General features: G+C 36.2%; 1 protein-coding gene across 1 annotated transcript; it reads left to right on the top strand.

Annotated features, from left to right (window-relative positions):
- The first annotated feature begins 16872 nt into the window (after nucleotides 1-16872).
- On the top strand, nucleotides 16873-19064 carry LOC111883728 (protein ALP1-like). Its single transcript, XM_023880054.3, has one exon. It carries the CDS (start codon nucleotides 17203-17205, stop codon nucleotides 18751-18753), a length of 1551 nt encoding a protein of 516 aa, XP_023735822.1. The 5' UTR covers nucleotides 16873-17202; the 3' UTR covers nucleotides 18754-19064.
- The last annotated feature ends 983 nt before the right edge of the window (nucleotides 19065-20047 follow it).

Raw genomic sequence — 20047 nt, 5'->3', positions numbered from 1 at the left:
TTATCATCGAAAGTCACATAATATGTTTCTTCAATCTTCCTAGAACGCTTATTTAAGACCCGGTAAGCTTTTGAAGTAAGAGAGTATCCCAGAAAAATTCCTTCATCAGCTTTAACGTCAAACTTGTTATGATGTTCTTTGGAGTTGAAGATGAAACATCGTGAGCCGAACACATGGAAGAATTTTACGTTCGGCTTCCTGTTATTGATGATCTCATAAGGAGTAAGAGAGAAGCGCTTGTTGAGATAAGACCTATTCTGCATAAAACATGCTGTAGCAATAGCGTCAGCCCAGAAATATAAGGGAAGAGAAGCGAAACTTAGCATAGTTCGGGCCGCCTCACACAAAGATCGGTTTCGCCTTTCGACAATTCCGTTTTGTTGAGGCATGTAGGGGGCTGAGAAGTTGTGACTGGTTCCTTTTTCTGCCAAAAAGTCTTCAAATTCTTTGTTCTTGAACTCCAGTCCATTGTCGCTTCTAATGTTGCGAACGACTTTTCTCAGTTGCACTTCAACCTGCTTGATAAACATCTTTAGCTTAGGAGTAGCCTTAGATTTGTGCTTTAGAAAGAACACCCATGTAAAACGAGAGAAATCATCAACGATAACAAGAATATACTTGCTACCGCCAATGCTTTCGATTGATGATGGACCACACAAGTCGATGTGAAGCAACTCAAGTGGTTCAACAACTTTTGTGTTTATAATAGAAGGGTGACTTTGACGACTTTGTTTCCCCATTTCACATGCAGCGCACAAGTGTTCTCGATCAAACTTGAGCAAGGGAAGACCCCGAACATGACCTCTGGTGACAAGCTTGTTGATGTCTTTGAAGTTGAGATGTGAGAGCCTTCGGTGCCACGACCAGCTTTCGTCAGAATGAGCCTTGGACAAAAGACATATGGCTGGATTTCCTTTGATTGGTTTGAGATTGAGAGGAAACATTTCGCCTTTTCGGTCTGATTTAAGAATGACCTTGTTGGATTTCTTCTCTATAATCTCTGAACCTTCGTCGTCTAATGAAACCTTGAGACCGGTACCGCCCACCAGTTGAGATACACTGATGAGATTATGTTGCAACCCTTCAACGTACGCCACCTTTCTTATTGTGAAGTATCCATTGGTTATCATCCCATAACCCTTTATCGTTCCATAAGAGTTGTTACCGAACTTGACATTCCCACCATTTTGAAGAGATCGAAACTCCCTTAGCTCTTCCTTCCTTCCTGTCATGTGACGTGAGCAGCCACTGTCAATGTACCATTCTTCTCCGAACTGCTCGTCACTTATAACCTGTAAAAATTAAGCATATTTAGGAACCCAAAGTTTCTTGGGTCCACGTGAGCCTTTCACAGGAACAGGAATGGTAAGAGAAACATCAACAAGATATGTTTGTTTTATTAATGTTGTTTCATCTTTTCTTTTAATAGTAAACACTTTGATTTTGTTAGAGTTAGTTACAGACGTTTTGGTTTCAGATTTTGGTGTTTGGGCATTAGACTGCTTTCGGTCTTCCTGGACTAAGGAAATCTTCGATTTTCCTTTCAAGTTCGTTGATGATTTTGAATCTTGTGCAGGAACATAATTGGGTTTAGAAGAGAATTGAGAGTGAGAAGAATTAGAAAAAGAGAATTTAGAATGGGAATTTCTTCTGACTTGCGGTTCGAAATGACCCTTTTGTTGATGGTCATTGGAGGGACCGAACCTGGACCTTCGGCAGCTGCTCGATGATGAGCTGAAGTTGGATTTTTGGTTGTTGTTGGCTGATGGTCTTAAACTTGATCTTTTATTATAAAAGCTTGAAGGACTGAAACTAGGTCTTTGCTTGTTATTACTTGGCGGACTGAAACTTGCTTTTCGGTTGTTGTTGCTTTCGGGACCGAACCTATCCTTTCGGTTTTGTGCTTCATGTGGCCCGAAAGTCTTTTTCTATGACTTAGAATCTTTATCATGGTAAGAGTAATGAGCATTTTGAGAACGCCAAAACTGCTTTCACTCTGAGAGATTTTTTTTGTATCTCAAGTTTCTCTGCTGCTTTTGATTTTTCACCTGTTTTGGTTGTCTATGGATATTAGCCTTTTGTTTTAGCTTCTTGACAGCCGGTTTACTCTTCATAGATGAGCTTTTGCTTGTGGAGGTGACTTCTTCTACAGGAATTTCTTTTGTGCCACTTGTACTTGGCACGTCAAAATTGTCAAGCTTATTCAGCGGCTATGGTACGTATCTTCCTTTGGTTTTCCAGGACGTTCGCTCTGATAGACCAACTGTTTCGTCTGCATTATCTATAGAAGCTGACCAGAAGAACTCATCACAGCCATCTACGTTATCTTCGTTCACTATGGCAGTGAGTTCGGCTGTTTGATGTTCGGTTACTCCTGTGACTTTATATACCTGATTTGGAGTAGTTCTAACCTTCTGAAACACAAGAGCTTTTTCTTTGTGGGCAGGGGACTTATTCTTGGAAAAACGAGCAAATTCCACTGAATTTTCAGAAATTTGATTTTTGTGGTTTTCGGGTTCGCTCTTGACAAACTCAGAACAGTCAACTTCAACCTCTATAGAAATTTCACTCATATCATCGTCCTCATTAAGTTCAGATGCGTTTTCAACATCAATTTTATTTTCTGAACTTAAATTGGCACTCAATGAGTCGAATTTTTGTATGGTTTCGGTTCTTAGTTTCAGCTTATCGTTTTCATCCAAAAGTTTTTTAAGCATGTCCTTATGGTCTTTGGACTTTATAAAAGATTCTATTTTGTCCAGACCATACATATAAGTAGGATTCACATCATCGGAAGATACAACACTTTCACAGTTGTATGCTTCGGCATCGATTTCATCCTCCTTAAACTCAAAGAAGGGTAGAATCATGCGATGTATTTTCTGCCCTATTTCACAATTCAGATGCAGTTGAGTAATGTTAGCATAAATTCTTTTAGCAATCAAACAAAAAATATTCCTTTGTTTTAACAATTTCAAATTGTCTCTTTGCAAATAAATGTTTTCATCCTTAGACTTAATCAGCTCCGACTCCTTCTGCTCAATCCACATCCTTCGCTCCTCACACTTGGATGACACCCTGCTTATTTGGTCAGTTAGGTTAGAATTTGTGACCCGTGTTTGAGTTAAACAACTATCTAGATTTGAGATTCTTGAATTTAAGTTATTTAATTCCTTTTCATACGATTTCTGTGGAATTTTGAACGAAATAAAAAGAGATTGCACCTTTTTGATCAGTTCATCAAGTTCACTGATCTGCACACTGAGAGGTTTTGCTGTGAAGCATAAGTCCTCTCGCTCCTTGGCGTCTTCGTTTCCACCATCGGTATTGTATCCCCTCATGTGAGATACGTCAGTCACCATTAGACACTTGCCACTGCTTTCACCACCTCTTGCGACATACGCCTTTCCATGTGAGGGATTTCGCACCTCATCATCTTCTGAGTCGGTCGACCAAACCTGCACGCCACCGAACTCGTCATCCTCTGCCGAACCCTGTACAATAAGAGCATTCATAGAAGGATTAGTAGCAGCTTTCTTCCTCTTAATCTGTTCTAGCTTTTTCATCAGGATTGCCTCTTCATTTTTCTCCTCATCTTTCTCCGTCATTTTCTTCAAAACGCAATCTTTGGCGTAATGATTCTTTCCTCCACAGTAATAGCAACTGACACCAGAATCTGCTTCAGCCTTCACTTCTTTCTTTGGTTCGTCAATCTTCGGCTCCTGCCTTACCTTTTCTGAACTGTAGCTTCCCTGCCAATTTCGGTTCTTATTGGTAGGAAACCTCTTTTTGATGAACCTTTTTGGATTGGACACCATCATAGTGTAATCTTCTGATGTTAGATCGTAGTCCTCCAGGTTCAAATCTTCGTCTTCTACTGCATTCTTACTTTTAGACAGGAGGGCCAAGGACCCCAAGTTTGAGACCACACTCTTCTTTTGCCTCACTATCTTTTCTTGGGATTTCAGAATTCCTACCAGTTTCGCCAGCGAATATGATTTGAACTGTTCGTGAGCTTTAACTGTAGACAAACCAGCTCTCCATTCGGATCTTAAGCCATTCAAAAAGGTAACCTTTTGTTCAATAAGCTTCCTTTCGATATCATGTTTGATCATCTTGGTGAGAAGATGATTGAAGCGGTCAAACGTCCGAGTAACGGACTCATCGGAATTTTGCTTAAACTCTCCAAACTCAGACAAAAGCAAAGTTTGAATAGAGTGCTCCAAATCTTCATCTATGGAATACAGCTCTCGCAGCCGATCCCAGATTTCTTTAGAGGTACTGCAGGAACTCACCAACCTAAACGTGTCAGATTGAAGAGCGAATCGAATCAGTCTCAATGCTTTGATGTTGCATTGAAACTTCTCCTTTTCGTCCTGAGCGACGTCTTTCACATCCTTTAACAGATCGTTATACTCCTTCTAAGTTTTAATAATTCTGGATGTTCCTGAATGAGCAAATGGTCCAGACACAATGGCTTCCCATATTAGATACCCATTATCTTCAGATCCGATGACGTAGTCTTCGAAATGATGCGCCCAAACCTCGTAATCTTGAGTGTAAAGAATTGAAATCTTTGTTGTAGATCAAATACTGTTTGAGATGTTGATAGGATTAGATTGAGAATCGTCCATGCTTGATCGTTTAACCTGTTGCAAGATCAGACTTGTAATATGTAATATTAGGGCAAAACAAATAAATAATGAGATACGTCAATTATGGAGTGACGGCTCAATAAATATCAGTTAATGCAAAATAAACCCTAATCACTTCTTTCACAGAAGAGATGTATATGAATTACACAGCCTCCTGCTCTGATACCAATTGATGAGTTTATAAAACTCTTTGATCGATTAGATCTTATAACAGGTAAATTAAGAAAGCAAAAACAATAAGATATAAACACAAGAATGGATCTGAATGAGTCGAATGATTCAATTAACTCAATCCTCAGCAGAGCTCGATTAAGAACTTCCGTTGTAGAGGATATTAGGGTTACAAAAGATAAAGACTGTGAACGCTATGAAAGACTCTATCAAAATCTTACGTTCAAGGATGCATGCAAGAATCTATAAATAATAAACCCTACAAAATAACTCACGGATGGACAGGCCCATACCGGAGACTAAACTAGACTAACTATCGAGCCCAAGACGCAACCCTAACTGGAACTAACAGTATTCATAACAACCCAAAAACAAAGTATGTTAGTATAAGAATAATCCTCAGAGTACAAATCTAAATCATAAAAAAACTAAACATTGGTGGATATGTTGTGATCATTTCGGGTCATTCCCTCTCGAACCGGAAGTACCTGAAACCATAAACATAACTGTACACACAATGCTTAGTGAGCTTCCCCAAAATACCACATACAATACATATATAAATATAACATCACGTGGTTGTGTCGGGTCCGTATCAACCCCATATGACAGCAAGTAGTAGTCTCTGGTTTGTATTAACCCCCAGGTCTGTATCAACCCCCATGTCGATAATGACTCCAAGCCCGGATTGACTATATATATATATATATATATATATATATATATATATATATATATATATATATATATATATATATAGAGAGAGAGAGAGAGAGAGAGTTAGGTTCAAATGTTTTTAGCAAGTATTGTGTGCCTAAATGCACCAATGAGAATTCAGGAATTAATAAATCATTAAATAAATTAAAAAGGGTATAATGGTAAACTTGGTTTATCTAATTATGGTAAAAAAAATATTTCAATTAATCTCTTCTTAATTAGTTAAACCCTACCAAACTAACATCCCTTTATCAGTCAGCCGCCGATCACAAATCATCTCGTCTCAAAATAATTTCTCGAGAATTTCTTGTAGGAGAATGGAAGTTTTAATCGAAGATTTATGATGGAGAAGACAGTGGTGTATGGCAGGGAGCCACCCTTGAAGCCTTAAACCCGACAGGAAAACGAGTGGGGGATGAGAGAACTTGGTGGTGGTCGATGATTCTATGGGTGTTTGGCTGTTGTTGATTTACATAAAGAACGAGGGAGGAAGGATTTGCAGCCAATAACGTGGGTGGTGACACACAGCATCTCCGATGAGGGTGGTTTGGCAGTGAGGATCGATGCGAAGTAAGGGAAAGGGTCTCCGGTCTTTGACTGGCCGCAGGAGGTGTTATCATTCGTCGATCAAGGGGTGTTTGGCTGGTTTACCGGTCGTCGATCATCAATCAGGTAAAAAAATTCTTTTTTTTATTTGATGTTTAATAGAAATCATTGGGGTGTTTGGGTTTTCCTGGAAAATTGATATAATGAAGGGGATATGGGTTTGAGTTTTGAAGGAAATCCATGGGTGTTTTGATTGGGTGTTTGAGCTTTGGTGTTTTGACAGGGAAAATGAAGGAGAAGCAATGAATGTGTGATGTCCTATTTTCTTGATTGATTTGTCAAGAACAACACCGTGTTCTTGACTGGAACGTGATACTCAGAAAAAGAAATAAGGTAACTGGATGTTGCTTCTTTGGTGATTCATTGACTGTCAATCAAAAGGAAACACATGTTGAAACAGAATAAAAGTTTATTTAAAACTCAATCAGGTGTCTTATTTTCTTTATTGATTACAATATTCTATTATCTAAGATTTGATCAGTGTGCTTCGATTTTACTGTAATTGGATGGTTTTGTTAGGACCAAATTAACAGTTGCCCTAAAAGTGTTTGATGAAATGCCAAAGAGAAATATTAACGTATTGATCACTCAACATGTCATGGCTTCAAATTGTATTCATGGTTAGTGATTGAATTTTTATCGAATGTTTATCGATTCTGCATATCATCTCCATTGTTCTACTGATTTATGCATTTTTCACTTTGATATTTTTCCAATAGAATGCATACGGTAACTGAATCTTGAATTCAAATTCTATCGGAATGGAATCAAGAATTCCAATTCTGTTGGAATGGAATATGGATATTTTTTATAGTTTTTATTCTCTTAGAAACCGAACACAGAAGGTATAACCTCCTATGCAACTCATTTACTTTGCAAACTTTATTAATTAAAATGAACCATCATCTATGAACTTTTCATCCAATTTCTTTTTGATTTTGATTTTGAATCATGAATTCCAGTTCTGTTGGAATGGAATATGGATTAATTGTTTTATTCTATTTAATGCACTAAAATTTTTATTATTTTGAAAATTGATTATGTTTTCCTTGTGAATTTAGGTTTTGAAGATGTTGCCATTAACGTGGAAAATGAAGAAAACATGGAGAACGATATTTGTATTCTAACAGAATGTATTCTGTCAGAATTTATAAATTGTTTCTTAGCAATAATATTCTTTCAGAATAGAGTAGTGTTTTTGTTAGATTTGATGGTTTTTTTCTTTTCTAACCATTTTTAGTTTTACTCTTTAAGAATAAATGTAATCATTAAACCATTATTAGTCATGATTTTTTTAGAATGATTGTAATAATTGTTTATAGTATTTTTGTTTACAGATGAATGTAAATAGTGATCCTTAAAGAATAAAATCCGTATTCTTTAGAAAATGTTATTCTTGATAATATGTTGTATAATTCTTTAAGCATGTTTAATATAAAAAATATATTAAATGAAACTACATTCTGCAAGAATAAAACCGCAATATGTTTATTAGTTTATTCTTGACTTTTTTGTCATTCTGACAGAATAAAATCGGTTGTTATTAAAAGTAATATTAAAATTTGAATTAGAATTAATTTAAAAAATTCAGATTTTTAAAAAATAAGGGAATTAATGATCCCTTAAAATCTGAAAATTTCCTTTTTTAAAATAGGTTAATTGACCAAAATACCTTTTTGCTGAAATTTGTGTGATTATAGGATACATGATACCCTATTGTAATATCATAGACCCTCAGATCATGATTGTTGATTCTATTCATCCGGTGGTCCAGATCTGTGCATTCTGGCACACAATAGTTAATAGAAACAATATAACCTAACCCTATATATATATATATATATATATATATATATATATATATATATATATATATAGAGAGAGAGAGAGAGAGAGATCCAGATGTTTAAAGTAATTATTGTGTTATCATATGCATAAATGTGGGCCAATCAAATATTTAAAAATAAATAATTTAATAAATAAACAAGGGTAATTTAGTAATATGATTAATAACTTCCAAAAATAATCCCTATAATCATGGTATTGACTTTTAACCCTAATTTCTCCAGGTTTTATATCTTTTTTTTTTTTTGAAACGGCAACGTACTCCAATACTAATACCCCACTATCGCCCCTAACTTTCACCATCCTTCCAAAGAAAAGATTCTGATTATGAACCCTAATCCCTCTTCCGATCTACACTTCTTACTTCCTTTGATCCATCGATTTCTGCTCAAATCAATCAACCAACATCTACCAATCAGGTTAGCTTACTCTCTTCTCTTTAGTCAGCGTTTTTTTCTCTTCTGATGATCCATTTTTTGGCCAGTTCGAGTTTCTCTTTTGGTTACGAGGTTCATTGCTTTACTTGTTTGATTGAATTATTTTTCTTTCGAGCTTCGTATTCGAGTGAATTGATGTTTGGTTAGATTCGATTTTTGATATAATGAAGTAACATGAAGCTCTGTTCGAGTTAATTTTCACTTAGGGTTTTTTCCTTCCGTTTTTGTTTGTTACAGGAATCGATAACTTAGCTTTATAATTCCAATTCAAGTGGAATTTGAGGGTTTTGAGTGATATGGAGATCATCTGTGTTTCTTTCAAATGGTCTGATTGATGCAGCAAGGGACTGATTCAAATGGTCTGATTCATATTTCAATTTATGTTTTTTTTTTATGATTTAACACTTCATTTATGTGGACAGTGCATTATCTTGACAAGGTTGAATTCTGAAAAGGTATCAAGTATGTTGATGTAGATGATTCAATGGATGATATTGGTAAGATTCCAATTCTATTGGAATGGAATCACGTATTCCAATTCTGTTGGAATGGAATTCTAGTTCTGTTGGAATCACAGAAGTTGATCCTTGAAGAACGGACCACAAAATTGAAATAGACCACATGATTCTTTTAGAATGTATTAGTCGTTGTTAGATTTTGAAGTTTTCTTTCCTGTTTTGAAAGTTTTTCTAGTTTTATTCTTTAACAATAAATGTAATTCTTAACAATTGTTACCCGTATTCTGTAAGAAATAATGTATTTTTTGTTTTTATTCTTCAATTGATTGTTCAAGAATTTGTTATTCTCAAGAAGTTCTTAAAGTCATGATCAAGAAATATGTTCAAGAATATTTTTATTATTTATTGTTCAAGAATATTTTTATTTTTGAGTAAATAATTAAATAAATAAACATATTTTTTCAGAATGTCCGAACTAAAATAGTTATAATTCGTAAAATCAGATTTTTAAAATTAATAGAATCTATGATCCCTTAAAATATGCAATTTTCTTTTATTAAATCTGTATTAATTGACTAAAATACCCTTGTAATTAAATTAGATGATATTTTTCAATTACATTTAATAAAAGTATTAATTGACTCTGACTTTGTTATGTAATTTTCCTTTATTAAATATGTATTAATTGACTCTGACTTTGTTATCCTAGAGCAGACAACCAACTTCTACGGGATATTTTCCTTAAAGATTCTGATGTGAGGACTACCCTCATATCCTGAGAATATCGACTCGACGGTAACTCACTTGCACTCAAATCCCATTCAATCCCATACATTCCACATCTATCCTGAATTCCAAAATTCAACGAACTTGCACTACCACTTTCTCTTCCCTATTGTCGAACTAATCACGCCAATTCGACTACTGATCTTCCAAGCAGCACTCCTAATTCGCTCTATCGATGGCCCACAATAAAATATCTGACAATCTAATTCCAGCTCAACAAGATGTGCCGCACTCATAACTCTCGGCATGCACAAAGGCATATAACAACCATTGATACTACTAACCAGGCAATTACAGGGAAATTAAACCAAAGATAATGTCATGCGCATATAAACACATGATTCAAAATCACATATATACGAATAATACGGCACGAGGAAAACAAAAGATAACATACCCACGATAGCATCTAATGAAACTCTGGCCTCCCCTTCCTGCAGCTGCAGTGCTCGACTCCTCACTACTAGAGATTTCGCCCCGCCCTCATGACCGTCAGTGATCCTCAAATTAAATGGAGCAGGTGCACTCACTACTTTACCCATCCGATTCGGACAATCGAGCTTCTTATGGCCCACCTGATTGCAGTGAAAACACATAGGAACCGATCCTATAGGGCAATCCCTATTGAAATGACCCATTTGACTACACATGAAACATCTTCTTCCTGTATCCCGACAGCCTCCCTCATGGGTCCTCGCAGACTTGGCACAATGGCCCCGACCTTGCTAGCCTCCCAAACGTGAATCCTGAGTACTAAGCCTCTTTGTCTGACCCACTACAATCTTAATCTTCTCAGGCATCCTCTTCCCGAGGTCCTCCAAGTCAATCTCCTGCTCTCGGGGTCTAGCAATGGGGTCCTTAGCCCCAAAGAACTCTGGAGCTCTATAAGCCTTGAACTCCCGAAATAAGGGAACTCATGCTCCCAACTGTCCTGCCGTGATCTCAGCTGGAAAGGCCTCGAATTGCTCATCTAGTAGCTCCATAATCCCAGAACGGTACGCGTCCTGACGTTCCTCCATAATCTCCAAGATTCCCTCCTTGACCGAACCGAAAATCACTAGAATCTAATGCAAGATATAATGGGTGATCTCTGACGATATAAACTTCCGCATCGGCTTGTCCATCGGATTGATGTCAATACCTAAACCTGAACTAGATCCTCCTCTATGAGTGCTCATCAGCATTCTGAAAAGCAACCATACGATCATCAGATCATTCCCATAAAATTTCTCAACCTACAGGCTTCCTAGATTCTCTATGACCCTTCTTGATTCGAGTATGGATCATGTGCTTTCAGTAGTACAAGCCCAATATTACCTTCTACACTTATCCATACTTTCCTCAAGAATTATCCCGAGTCCTCTAAGTCACATTCTCAAACTGGTACCCCAAGTACCCACTAAACAACGCATCCAAACCCACTATTAAACTTCCTAGGCTCTCTTAGGTCCCCGACCTCACCCTACCATCAGCTGCTGAAGAACTCCCACTAATGTAATCTAACTACTTCATGAATACAGTCACATGCAACAAAGCTTAAATAATCCTTCGAGTGAAAGACTCAACCCTACAACAGTTAGACTCAAACAAGAGTTGTGCAATAGGATCAAACCCATCACTTTAAGATTAGTTAACCTCTGCAACATGTAACTTAACGTATTCACTTAATAGTTAACTCACATCACTAGGGGTCCCACAAATCACAAAGCAAGCAACATTCATACAGTAGCACTATAAGTCACAAGACAAACAAAGGACCTCCAAAGATCACTTGCTACTACCATGCTAGGAACTTCTATTATCACTGTCGATTGCCTTATACATGCAAATTATACACAATACAAGATCAAATAGACTGTCGAATGAAAGACTCTACCCTAGGACCACAACTAGAAAAGGAACAATAATTAAGGCCAAATCAATTATTCTAGGGCTATATGATCCTTACCATATATAATTTTTAAAGCATAGACTAAACAATAACTTCTGTCAATACAAATTCCAAATATATCATATCATACAATTCCTTCTAGGTTACAAGGCATCTCATATCAGACAAATCTTTCATGTAATTCCTGAAAGTATCCCTAGCCTTATCCTAGAATGCAAACATTCCATATCATATAACATAACAATCATGTATGGGTATTTTGGGAATCACTTACTTGAGCTCGGCTGATTGCACGCACCACACCCCCTTTTTTCTTTATAAAATTCCTTTTAGAAAACTGATTTTCTTTCAAAAGATTACCATTTCTTCAGTTTGAGTTCAAACATACCTAAGAGTGTGTCTGAATCCCTCAAACCAAGGCTTTGATACCAACTTGTAATATCCCAAAAATCATAAGGTAAAAATTTCATTCTTTTTATTTCAATGCAGAACGTCATTTATTCTTATCAACCATTCATAAGTACGTCAAAGTAAAATAATTATTAGAGTAAAATTCCCAAAATCATAAAGTGTAGAAACATGGGTGGATGCGCTGTGATCAATCCGGTCCCTTAGCTTTTGAACTGCAAGTGCCTGAAACCACAACCACAAAAATCGTACGCATAAAGCTTAGTGTGTTCCCCAAAATAACACATACAATAAACATATACATATAATAGCACATGGTTATCTCAGGTCCGTATCAACCCGATATCATAGCATGTAGATGTGTCGGGTCCTTACCAACCCTCAGGTCCGTATCAACCCATATGACAACATGTAGCTGTGTCAGGTCTGTATCAACCCTATATGAGAGTATGTAATTGTGTTGGGGTCTGTATCAACCCCCCAGACCATAATGACTCCGAGCCCAGATTGGCTCTATATATCATTCAATCATATCAAACATGGTCACATAATCACATACATTCAACACATATAAATCAGTGGGTCGACATTAGTGCCTAAGACCCACTAGTATGGTACACAGGCTCACCTCAAAACACACAAACGCGCTGCTGCTATCGGGCTCCACACACTAAACACATCCAAAATATCCCTAAATAATAATTAAGGCAACTTCCATATTCTAAGGTCCAAAACGTATTCTATCATTCTAATGGGTAAAAGACCATTTTACCCTTCCTATATTTGAACCAAAAACTCATGCCCCAAACACCCAAAAGACCCATGGCCCAAAAGATAGTTTCATGAGTATACCCCGCATACTACACACCAAGGTTGTAGAACTCGTTACTCGGTACCTGTTCGGCCGACTACCAAGTATTCGGGAGTACTCGGGGAGTACTCGGATTCGGTAATTCATGTAGAAATATTTTAAGGAAATTATATATATCAAAATCATAAGTTAAAATCATAAGTTGATTGAAATATATAACAAAATCAGATACATGTGAATACACAAAAACTTAAAAGCACATAATGGTCTCACTTCGTGAATAATTACTGAAAGTTTAACTTATATATGTAGTAATAATCACATGTGTGTGTGTTAAATAATAAATCATTTAGTATATTATATATATATATATATATATATATATATATATATTAATCATCGAGTTGACCAATTTTTACAACACTGCTCAATTTAGTAAGAAGCCGATCGGGGAATACTCGGGATTCTGTAACTCGCCTCGGTAAGGGACCAAGTAGCGAGTACTCGGCCAAATCGGCGAGTTTTACAATACTGTACATGCTGATGCCTAACATACATCTCTCCACAACATAATATTAGGAAAACATGCATTACACTGAGTGTACGCATACATACACCCAACGTACTCCGTAGGTAACCAAATCCCACTATAAGCACTTATGGTTAAGACCAAAACATCTAAAGTAAGATCTAACCTCTAAGGGATGTCTTAATTCATAACTTTCCTAACTTTATGACTTTGCATGGCTTAATGGGGTCCAAACCAAAATACAAGCTTCATAACTTCATCAAAAGGTCACTAGTTCTTGCATGAAAGGATAATACTCCTCAAAATCCAATTTTTATGACTTAATAACCTCAGACATGACCAATTATTAGGCTCAAAGGTTATGGAGTAACTTATACTCACAAGAACCACAATTATGGGACCAAAACATGACAAATCACCAACCCAAAATAGATCTACATGAGAAAGCCATCACGATTAAAACTTTATACCTCCATAAGCTAGATCAAGATGAATGAGGACTGAATCTCCAAGCTCCAAGACAACTAACACTTCTCCAAGGAGTTCTTCTTCTTCTTCTAAAGGCACAAAAAATCACTCCCATGCTCAAAATCTATCTAAATGGAGGCTAGGGTTTCAAATCAAGGGTTAGAGGGGATGGAGGCTAAAGATTAAGAGGGTTGGAAATGAGTTAAGGCCTTTAAATAGGGTCCAAGACCATAAATTAGTGTTGGCATCTGAATGGAGTACGCCCAACATACTCCAGGTATGCCCAACGTACTCAAAGCCACTCCGCGATTGTCCCAACCCAGTATGCCCAGCATATGCTGTGTACGCCCAACGTATCCGGATTAGCCCAAAACCCTTATAACTTCAGATGGTCATAACTTCTTCATTACAACTCCGTTTTTTACGAGCCTTATATCTACGGAAAGGCATTGAGGATCACCACAACCCTATCTAATTACTTTTGACTTAAAACACCCCGAACTATAATCCTTAATTCATTGGTGTTTCCTACACCTAATGGACCATAAAATCATAGCTTTATGGGCATACATGTCCAATGTATGTCCTTTCCATTTTAGGTCAAAACAATGGCAATTAGGAACTCATAGCTTGTGCATGGGATGAAAACTCCATAGATCCTCAGATATGGAACATATGACACTAAGATGACTACATGGATCCATAAAATTGCGAATGTTATGAGATCTAACATTCCAAATGCTGATAACATGAAGATTAAGGGACAAAAGGGTAGATCTAGAGACAAGTAACATAAAAATCGGATCTTGGGGACTTACAAGAGTCTAGAAAACGTACACAAGGTAGATGGGGATAGTTTTTTTTGCTGAAACAAAGCTCAAGGGCCTCTTCTTCTTCTTCTTTAAAACACCACCAAACACCACAAAAACTCAAAGGTTAGCAATGAAGGATAAGGTTTACTATTGGAGACTAAGAGAGAGTGGTTGAGGTTGAGGATGGGCAACCCTAGCAATCACATCCCTTAAATAGGGGCACAAACCCCACATTAGGGTGTGTCATTAAACAGCGGCCATGCCATAACACTAACTTTGTCTGCACGTAATAACTATCCATGGCCACGTTGTGGGGCTCCATCACCAGAGACATACTCTAAACTTGGTGTTACATGTAAATTCATATTTAATAACTAAAATCAAATTCTAATAGTCATAAAACAAACCTAGATGACCAACATCAAACTTATACATAATAAAAACCAAAAATTAGACTTATACTGAATCAAAATAAGAATTGTACTCAATCAAAACAAAAAATATACCTATACTCAATCAAAATCAGACACGTACTTATCAAAAACCAAAAATCAGTTTGAACAATTACAAAAATTAGGCATGGCCGCAATGAAAACCAAAATACAGGCTTGAAATCAAAAGAAAAAAAAATTGACCTGCAACCAAACTAAACACATATAATTAGACCCGTAATCTAAAATCAAACTAAGAAACTATGGAGAAAGATCGATTTTGAAGTCGTTAGGAAGATACTTATATGATTAATTTTATCATTGACGATGAAAAGAGCGTGAATGACTTTAGATGTGGCCTGAAGCAATTGGAATTCCTACATATATGATAGGATCTAGTCAACATATCTCTAATTTCTTGGTGTTGGTTGAACGGGGTAGAAGGGTGAATGGTGTTTGAAGGGAAAAGGGCTTCATGTGATGGTTTTTCGTTGAACATAGTTGAAGGGAGAAGAGCTTCACCTGCTCCAGTAGAGGGGTTGACAATTTTTATCTCTAACACTTGTATTGTCGCAAGGGAGCAAGAGGTGAATCACGAATGTTGGAGATACAAGGCTGCCGAATGTGAGTTACGATGGCTGTGGGAGCTTCTTTTTATGTGTTGATCTGTGAGGTGGGGAGATGGTAAAGGAAAAATGAAGCTATTATGCTTATAAAAAGTTATCCTTATTTTCACATTAATCTCTTAAGAATTGTTTAATATGAATTTATTTACAAGTAATATAAGAAAAATGAAAAATAAATAAAAGGAGGGGTATAAACGTCTTTTTCATACAACTAATAGTTAATTATTAATAAAGTTAGACAAAAGGAGCAATCATGTAAGGTTTACAAACCATATGGACCACTGATGTTACCCTAATGAAAAATATCCTTAAGTTGCTACTTTTTGCATACAACATGGACCATTTTTAAAATTTTGTCAAACCTAAATAAACATAAATTTCGAATGAACTCACCCAAATTTGGTTTCTGAAACAACCAACAACAAACAAATTACACCGAAGTCTATGAATCACTAAATCAAAACTTCAGAATCGACTTTGTTGTATCAGATTAGAGAAAATTGAACCTTAAAACTGGACCAGACTAGAGAATTTGTTTCTATATCAGGACTAAGTGTCGATAATGAAGAAATTGAAATTTGGGAACTATGTTCTATCGATTTATTGAGTGGAAGTGAAAAATAGAGAAATTCGTTCTTACTTTTTATTTATTGGAGAAGTTCTAAGTAGGCAATGTCACATTGATTTCTCCAATCGAACGAAGCCAACAAGTTTCTAGGCACCAGGCGACATTTGGTTTATCTATGTGCATGATCGATGATTGTTCATTTGTATTGCCCGTTGCTTTCTTTCGTATGTCTAGATCAAAGATAACAACATATTAGCTGAATTTTTGGGCCATTATAATATATACTAGACATATAACTTGGCTATTTTGATGTTCTTAAAAGTTTGCTGTCATTGGTCTAAGCCCAAATCGTCCATGTATTTGGATCGAGCCTGCATGTAGTGTATGGATCAAAACCTGATAAAAATAGTAACTATAGTATATAGTTTCCAAACTATTTTTTTTTTGGATAAAAATCATATAATTTTGAGAAGTACGTGGACTAAAAAATTGTTATTAATCTTATGTTTATCCAAAATAAATACAACTTGTTGTTTATTAGTTTAATAAAACTTGGGATTTTGTGTGTCTCTTCCCCCACACACATATAACACAACAAAAACACACACGAAACAAAGTTTCTCTCTCTTAAAAAACAACAAGTCAAAACCAATCCCAAGTATCCAACCGCGTCCTTTCACCGTCATACACATGCCTCGAATCTTCCTTTTCTTTCAATTTCAATCCGCGTTCACACTTCCTTTCCATCAATTTTGGTTCTATATTCTTTAATTCCTCTTGTTAATTGTTATCGTCATCAGATGGGTTTTTGTTTCTTTTTTCCTTTCACACGTACTCGTATATAAATCTATCCCTCAATCAACTCAATCTTTCATCTCTTTCTCTTTCTTGTGTTCACATCTCTTTTACGCATTTTGTCAAACACTTGAACTCCATTCAAACTTTCTCCATTTTATGTCATTTCTTTTCCTTGACTTCTATATATGAAATCAGACGTATCTACGCCGGAAGGAGATTTCCCAGGTGAGTATTCTTATTACTTTGGTTTGCTTCAAGAGACACTTGGTCAGATGAATGATTTACCATTACCAACCCAACAAGTACTTGATCATGAAGAAGAAGAGAAACATGAAGTCAAGACGAAAGGGTTGAAGGAGATTCTCACGTCTTTGCTTTTGATTGAAGAGCAAGAGAAATCGGAAAAATTCGAGTGGGATAAAGCTCAAGAAGAAGATAAGATGATGTTAGAAGCTAACCATAAGAAGAAAACCAAAGCCATGTTGGATTACCGGAGCGAATGTCAGGAATATTCCGATGTTATCGATGAATCCACCCGCGTTCGAAAACGAAAGTCTAGAGCTGCTACAAATGCAGCGGTTGCTTCTGCTGTAGTCGTAGCTGATCTACAAAATAATACAAATCAGAAAACTAATCCTACCGCCGGCGCCGCCGTCGCCCCCGCCGGACCACAAAGAAGGTTATGGGTGAAGAACAGATCGAAAGATTGGTGGGATAAATGCAACAGTCCGGAATTCCCAGAAGAAGAATTCCGAAAAGCTTTTCGTATGGGGAAAGATACATTCGAGCTGATATGCAATGAGCTTACATCAGTAGTCGCAAAAGAAAACACCATGTTACGCGACGCAGTCCCCGTCCGGCAAAGAGTCGCCGTCTGTATATGGAGGCTAGCCACCGGGGAGCCTTTACGTCTTGTTTCCCGGCGATTCGGATTAGGCATCTCCACCTGTCACAAACTCGTTCTCGAGGTATGTTCCGCCATTAAAACCGTCTTAATGCCTAAATACCTTCAATGGCCGGACGACGAGTCCATACGAACAATCAAAAACGAATTCTCCTCCATCTCCGGCATCCCAAACGTCGTCGGATCAATGTACACCACCCACATCCCGATCATCGCTCCCAAAATCAGCGTCGCCGCCTACTTCAACAAACGACACACAGAACGAAACCAAAAAACTTCTTATTCAATCACTGTTCAAGGAGTTGTCGACCCACGAGGGATCTTCACCGACGTCTGCATCGGGTGGCCGGGTTCCATGCCGGACGACCAAGTGCTCGAGAAATCCGCCCTCCACCAAAGAGCAAACGGCGGACTTCTGAAAGACGTATGGATAGTCGGAAGCTGTGGGTATCCATTAATGGACTGGGTACTCGTACCCTACACGCAACCTCATCTGACATGGACACAACATGCTTTCAACGAAAAGATCGGGGAGATTCAAAGGGTGGCGAAGGATGCATTTGGGAGGTTGAAAGGGCGGTGGTCCTGTTTGCAGAAACGAACGGAGGTGAAGCTTCAGGATTTGCCGGTGGTGTTGGGGGCATGTTGCGTGTTGCATAATATATGTGAAATGAGGAATGAAGAAGTGGATCCTGAGTTGATGCTTGAGCTTCATGATGATGAAATGGTGCCTGAAATTGGGTTGAGATCTTCGATTGCAATGAAAGCTCGTGATTCGATTGCTCATAATCTTTTGCATCATAATCATGCTGGTACTTCTTTTTTGTCTTGATTGATAAAGAGGTGGGAAATGGGGAATGGGAAATGGGAAATGGGAATCTTGGGTTTAATTGTTATTTGTTGCAATTTTGTTATGGGGGTTTTGTTAGATGTATATTACCCTTGTGCAAATACTTGGAAATTTGGGTTTTTTAGGATGAGTTTTATACACAAATCTTTGAATTGAATCGATTATTAGTAGTTGATATTCGTTCTTGTTTTTTGGTTCTTTATTTTGATTTAATCTATGGAAGATAAAAATGTATTGATAAGAGCTTCCTATTATATACTAATGCAAAGGTAAAAATGCCGATTTGAAGTTTATTAGTATTGTTATCGGTGTTGCGTGTTGTATTTGAATAATGTCATTTTGGTTGTGCATTATGCAATTCTCCTTCTGCAAATACTTGAAAAGTTGGCCTTTAAGATTGGTTTTATTCGCTAATATCTAAATCGGTGAATTTAGACAATGATCAATGGTTCTTGCTTTCGATTTTTCGCTTTTTATTATTTGTTTATTCAAACCGTGGAGGATATTTACATTTCTTTTATATACTAGGTGATAGCTCCGTGTAACACAAACTCAATAATATTGATCTTCCAAAATAGTTTTATTATATATATATATATATATATATATATATATATATATATATATATATATATATATATATATATATATATATATATTATGCTGATATAGAAATCAATAAGACCCAATAATTTCAAAACCTAAATAAAGTAAATTTTTAATTTTATTTATTAATTAATTTAGTAATTAAATAAATATTTAATTAATCTTCTTAATTTAGGAAAGATAGTTTAAGAATTAATTAAATAAGGTAAATTTTTAATGTTATCTATTATTTAATTTTAGTAATCAAATATATTTGTTCAATAATTGTATATTTAAATCTTTATATATATTAAAAGAGAAACTTGATGACATAATCTTCAACAATCAGGACCATTCATTATATTTTCTTGATTAATTTCAATTATTGGATCATTTTGATGATGTCATATAAAATAAAATAAAATTAATATTAACTAAATTAAGTTGACTAAGTTTGGAAAGTTGAAAACTTATTAATGGTGACTAGAATTTTTAATTGGAATCTATACAAGTGAAATAAATGTCAGTATAATTATCAAAACATAAATATGGTTCTTTCCTTTTTAAAGTCAAGTAATTTGTATATATCTTTCATAATTATAGAATTTGAAATCAAAGAATTCAAAATAGTGTGATATGAATCACAATATTTATTTCTTCATTTCCTTTCCAAAATCATTGTTCAAAATTA

The sequence above is a fragment of the Lactuca sativa genome, chromosome 7 (assembly GCF_002870075.4).
Source record: "Lactuca sativa cultivar Salinas chromosome 7, Lsat_Salinas_v11, whole genome shotgun sequence".
NCBI classification, from domain to species: Eukaryota; Viridiplantae; Streptophyta; class Magnoliopsida; order Asterales; family Asteraceae; genus Lactuca; species Lactuca sativa.
This window is presented reverse-complemented; position numbering and strand designations above follow the sequence as displayed.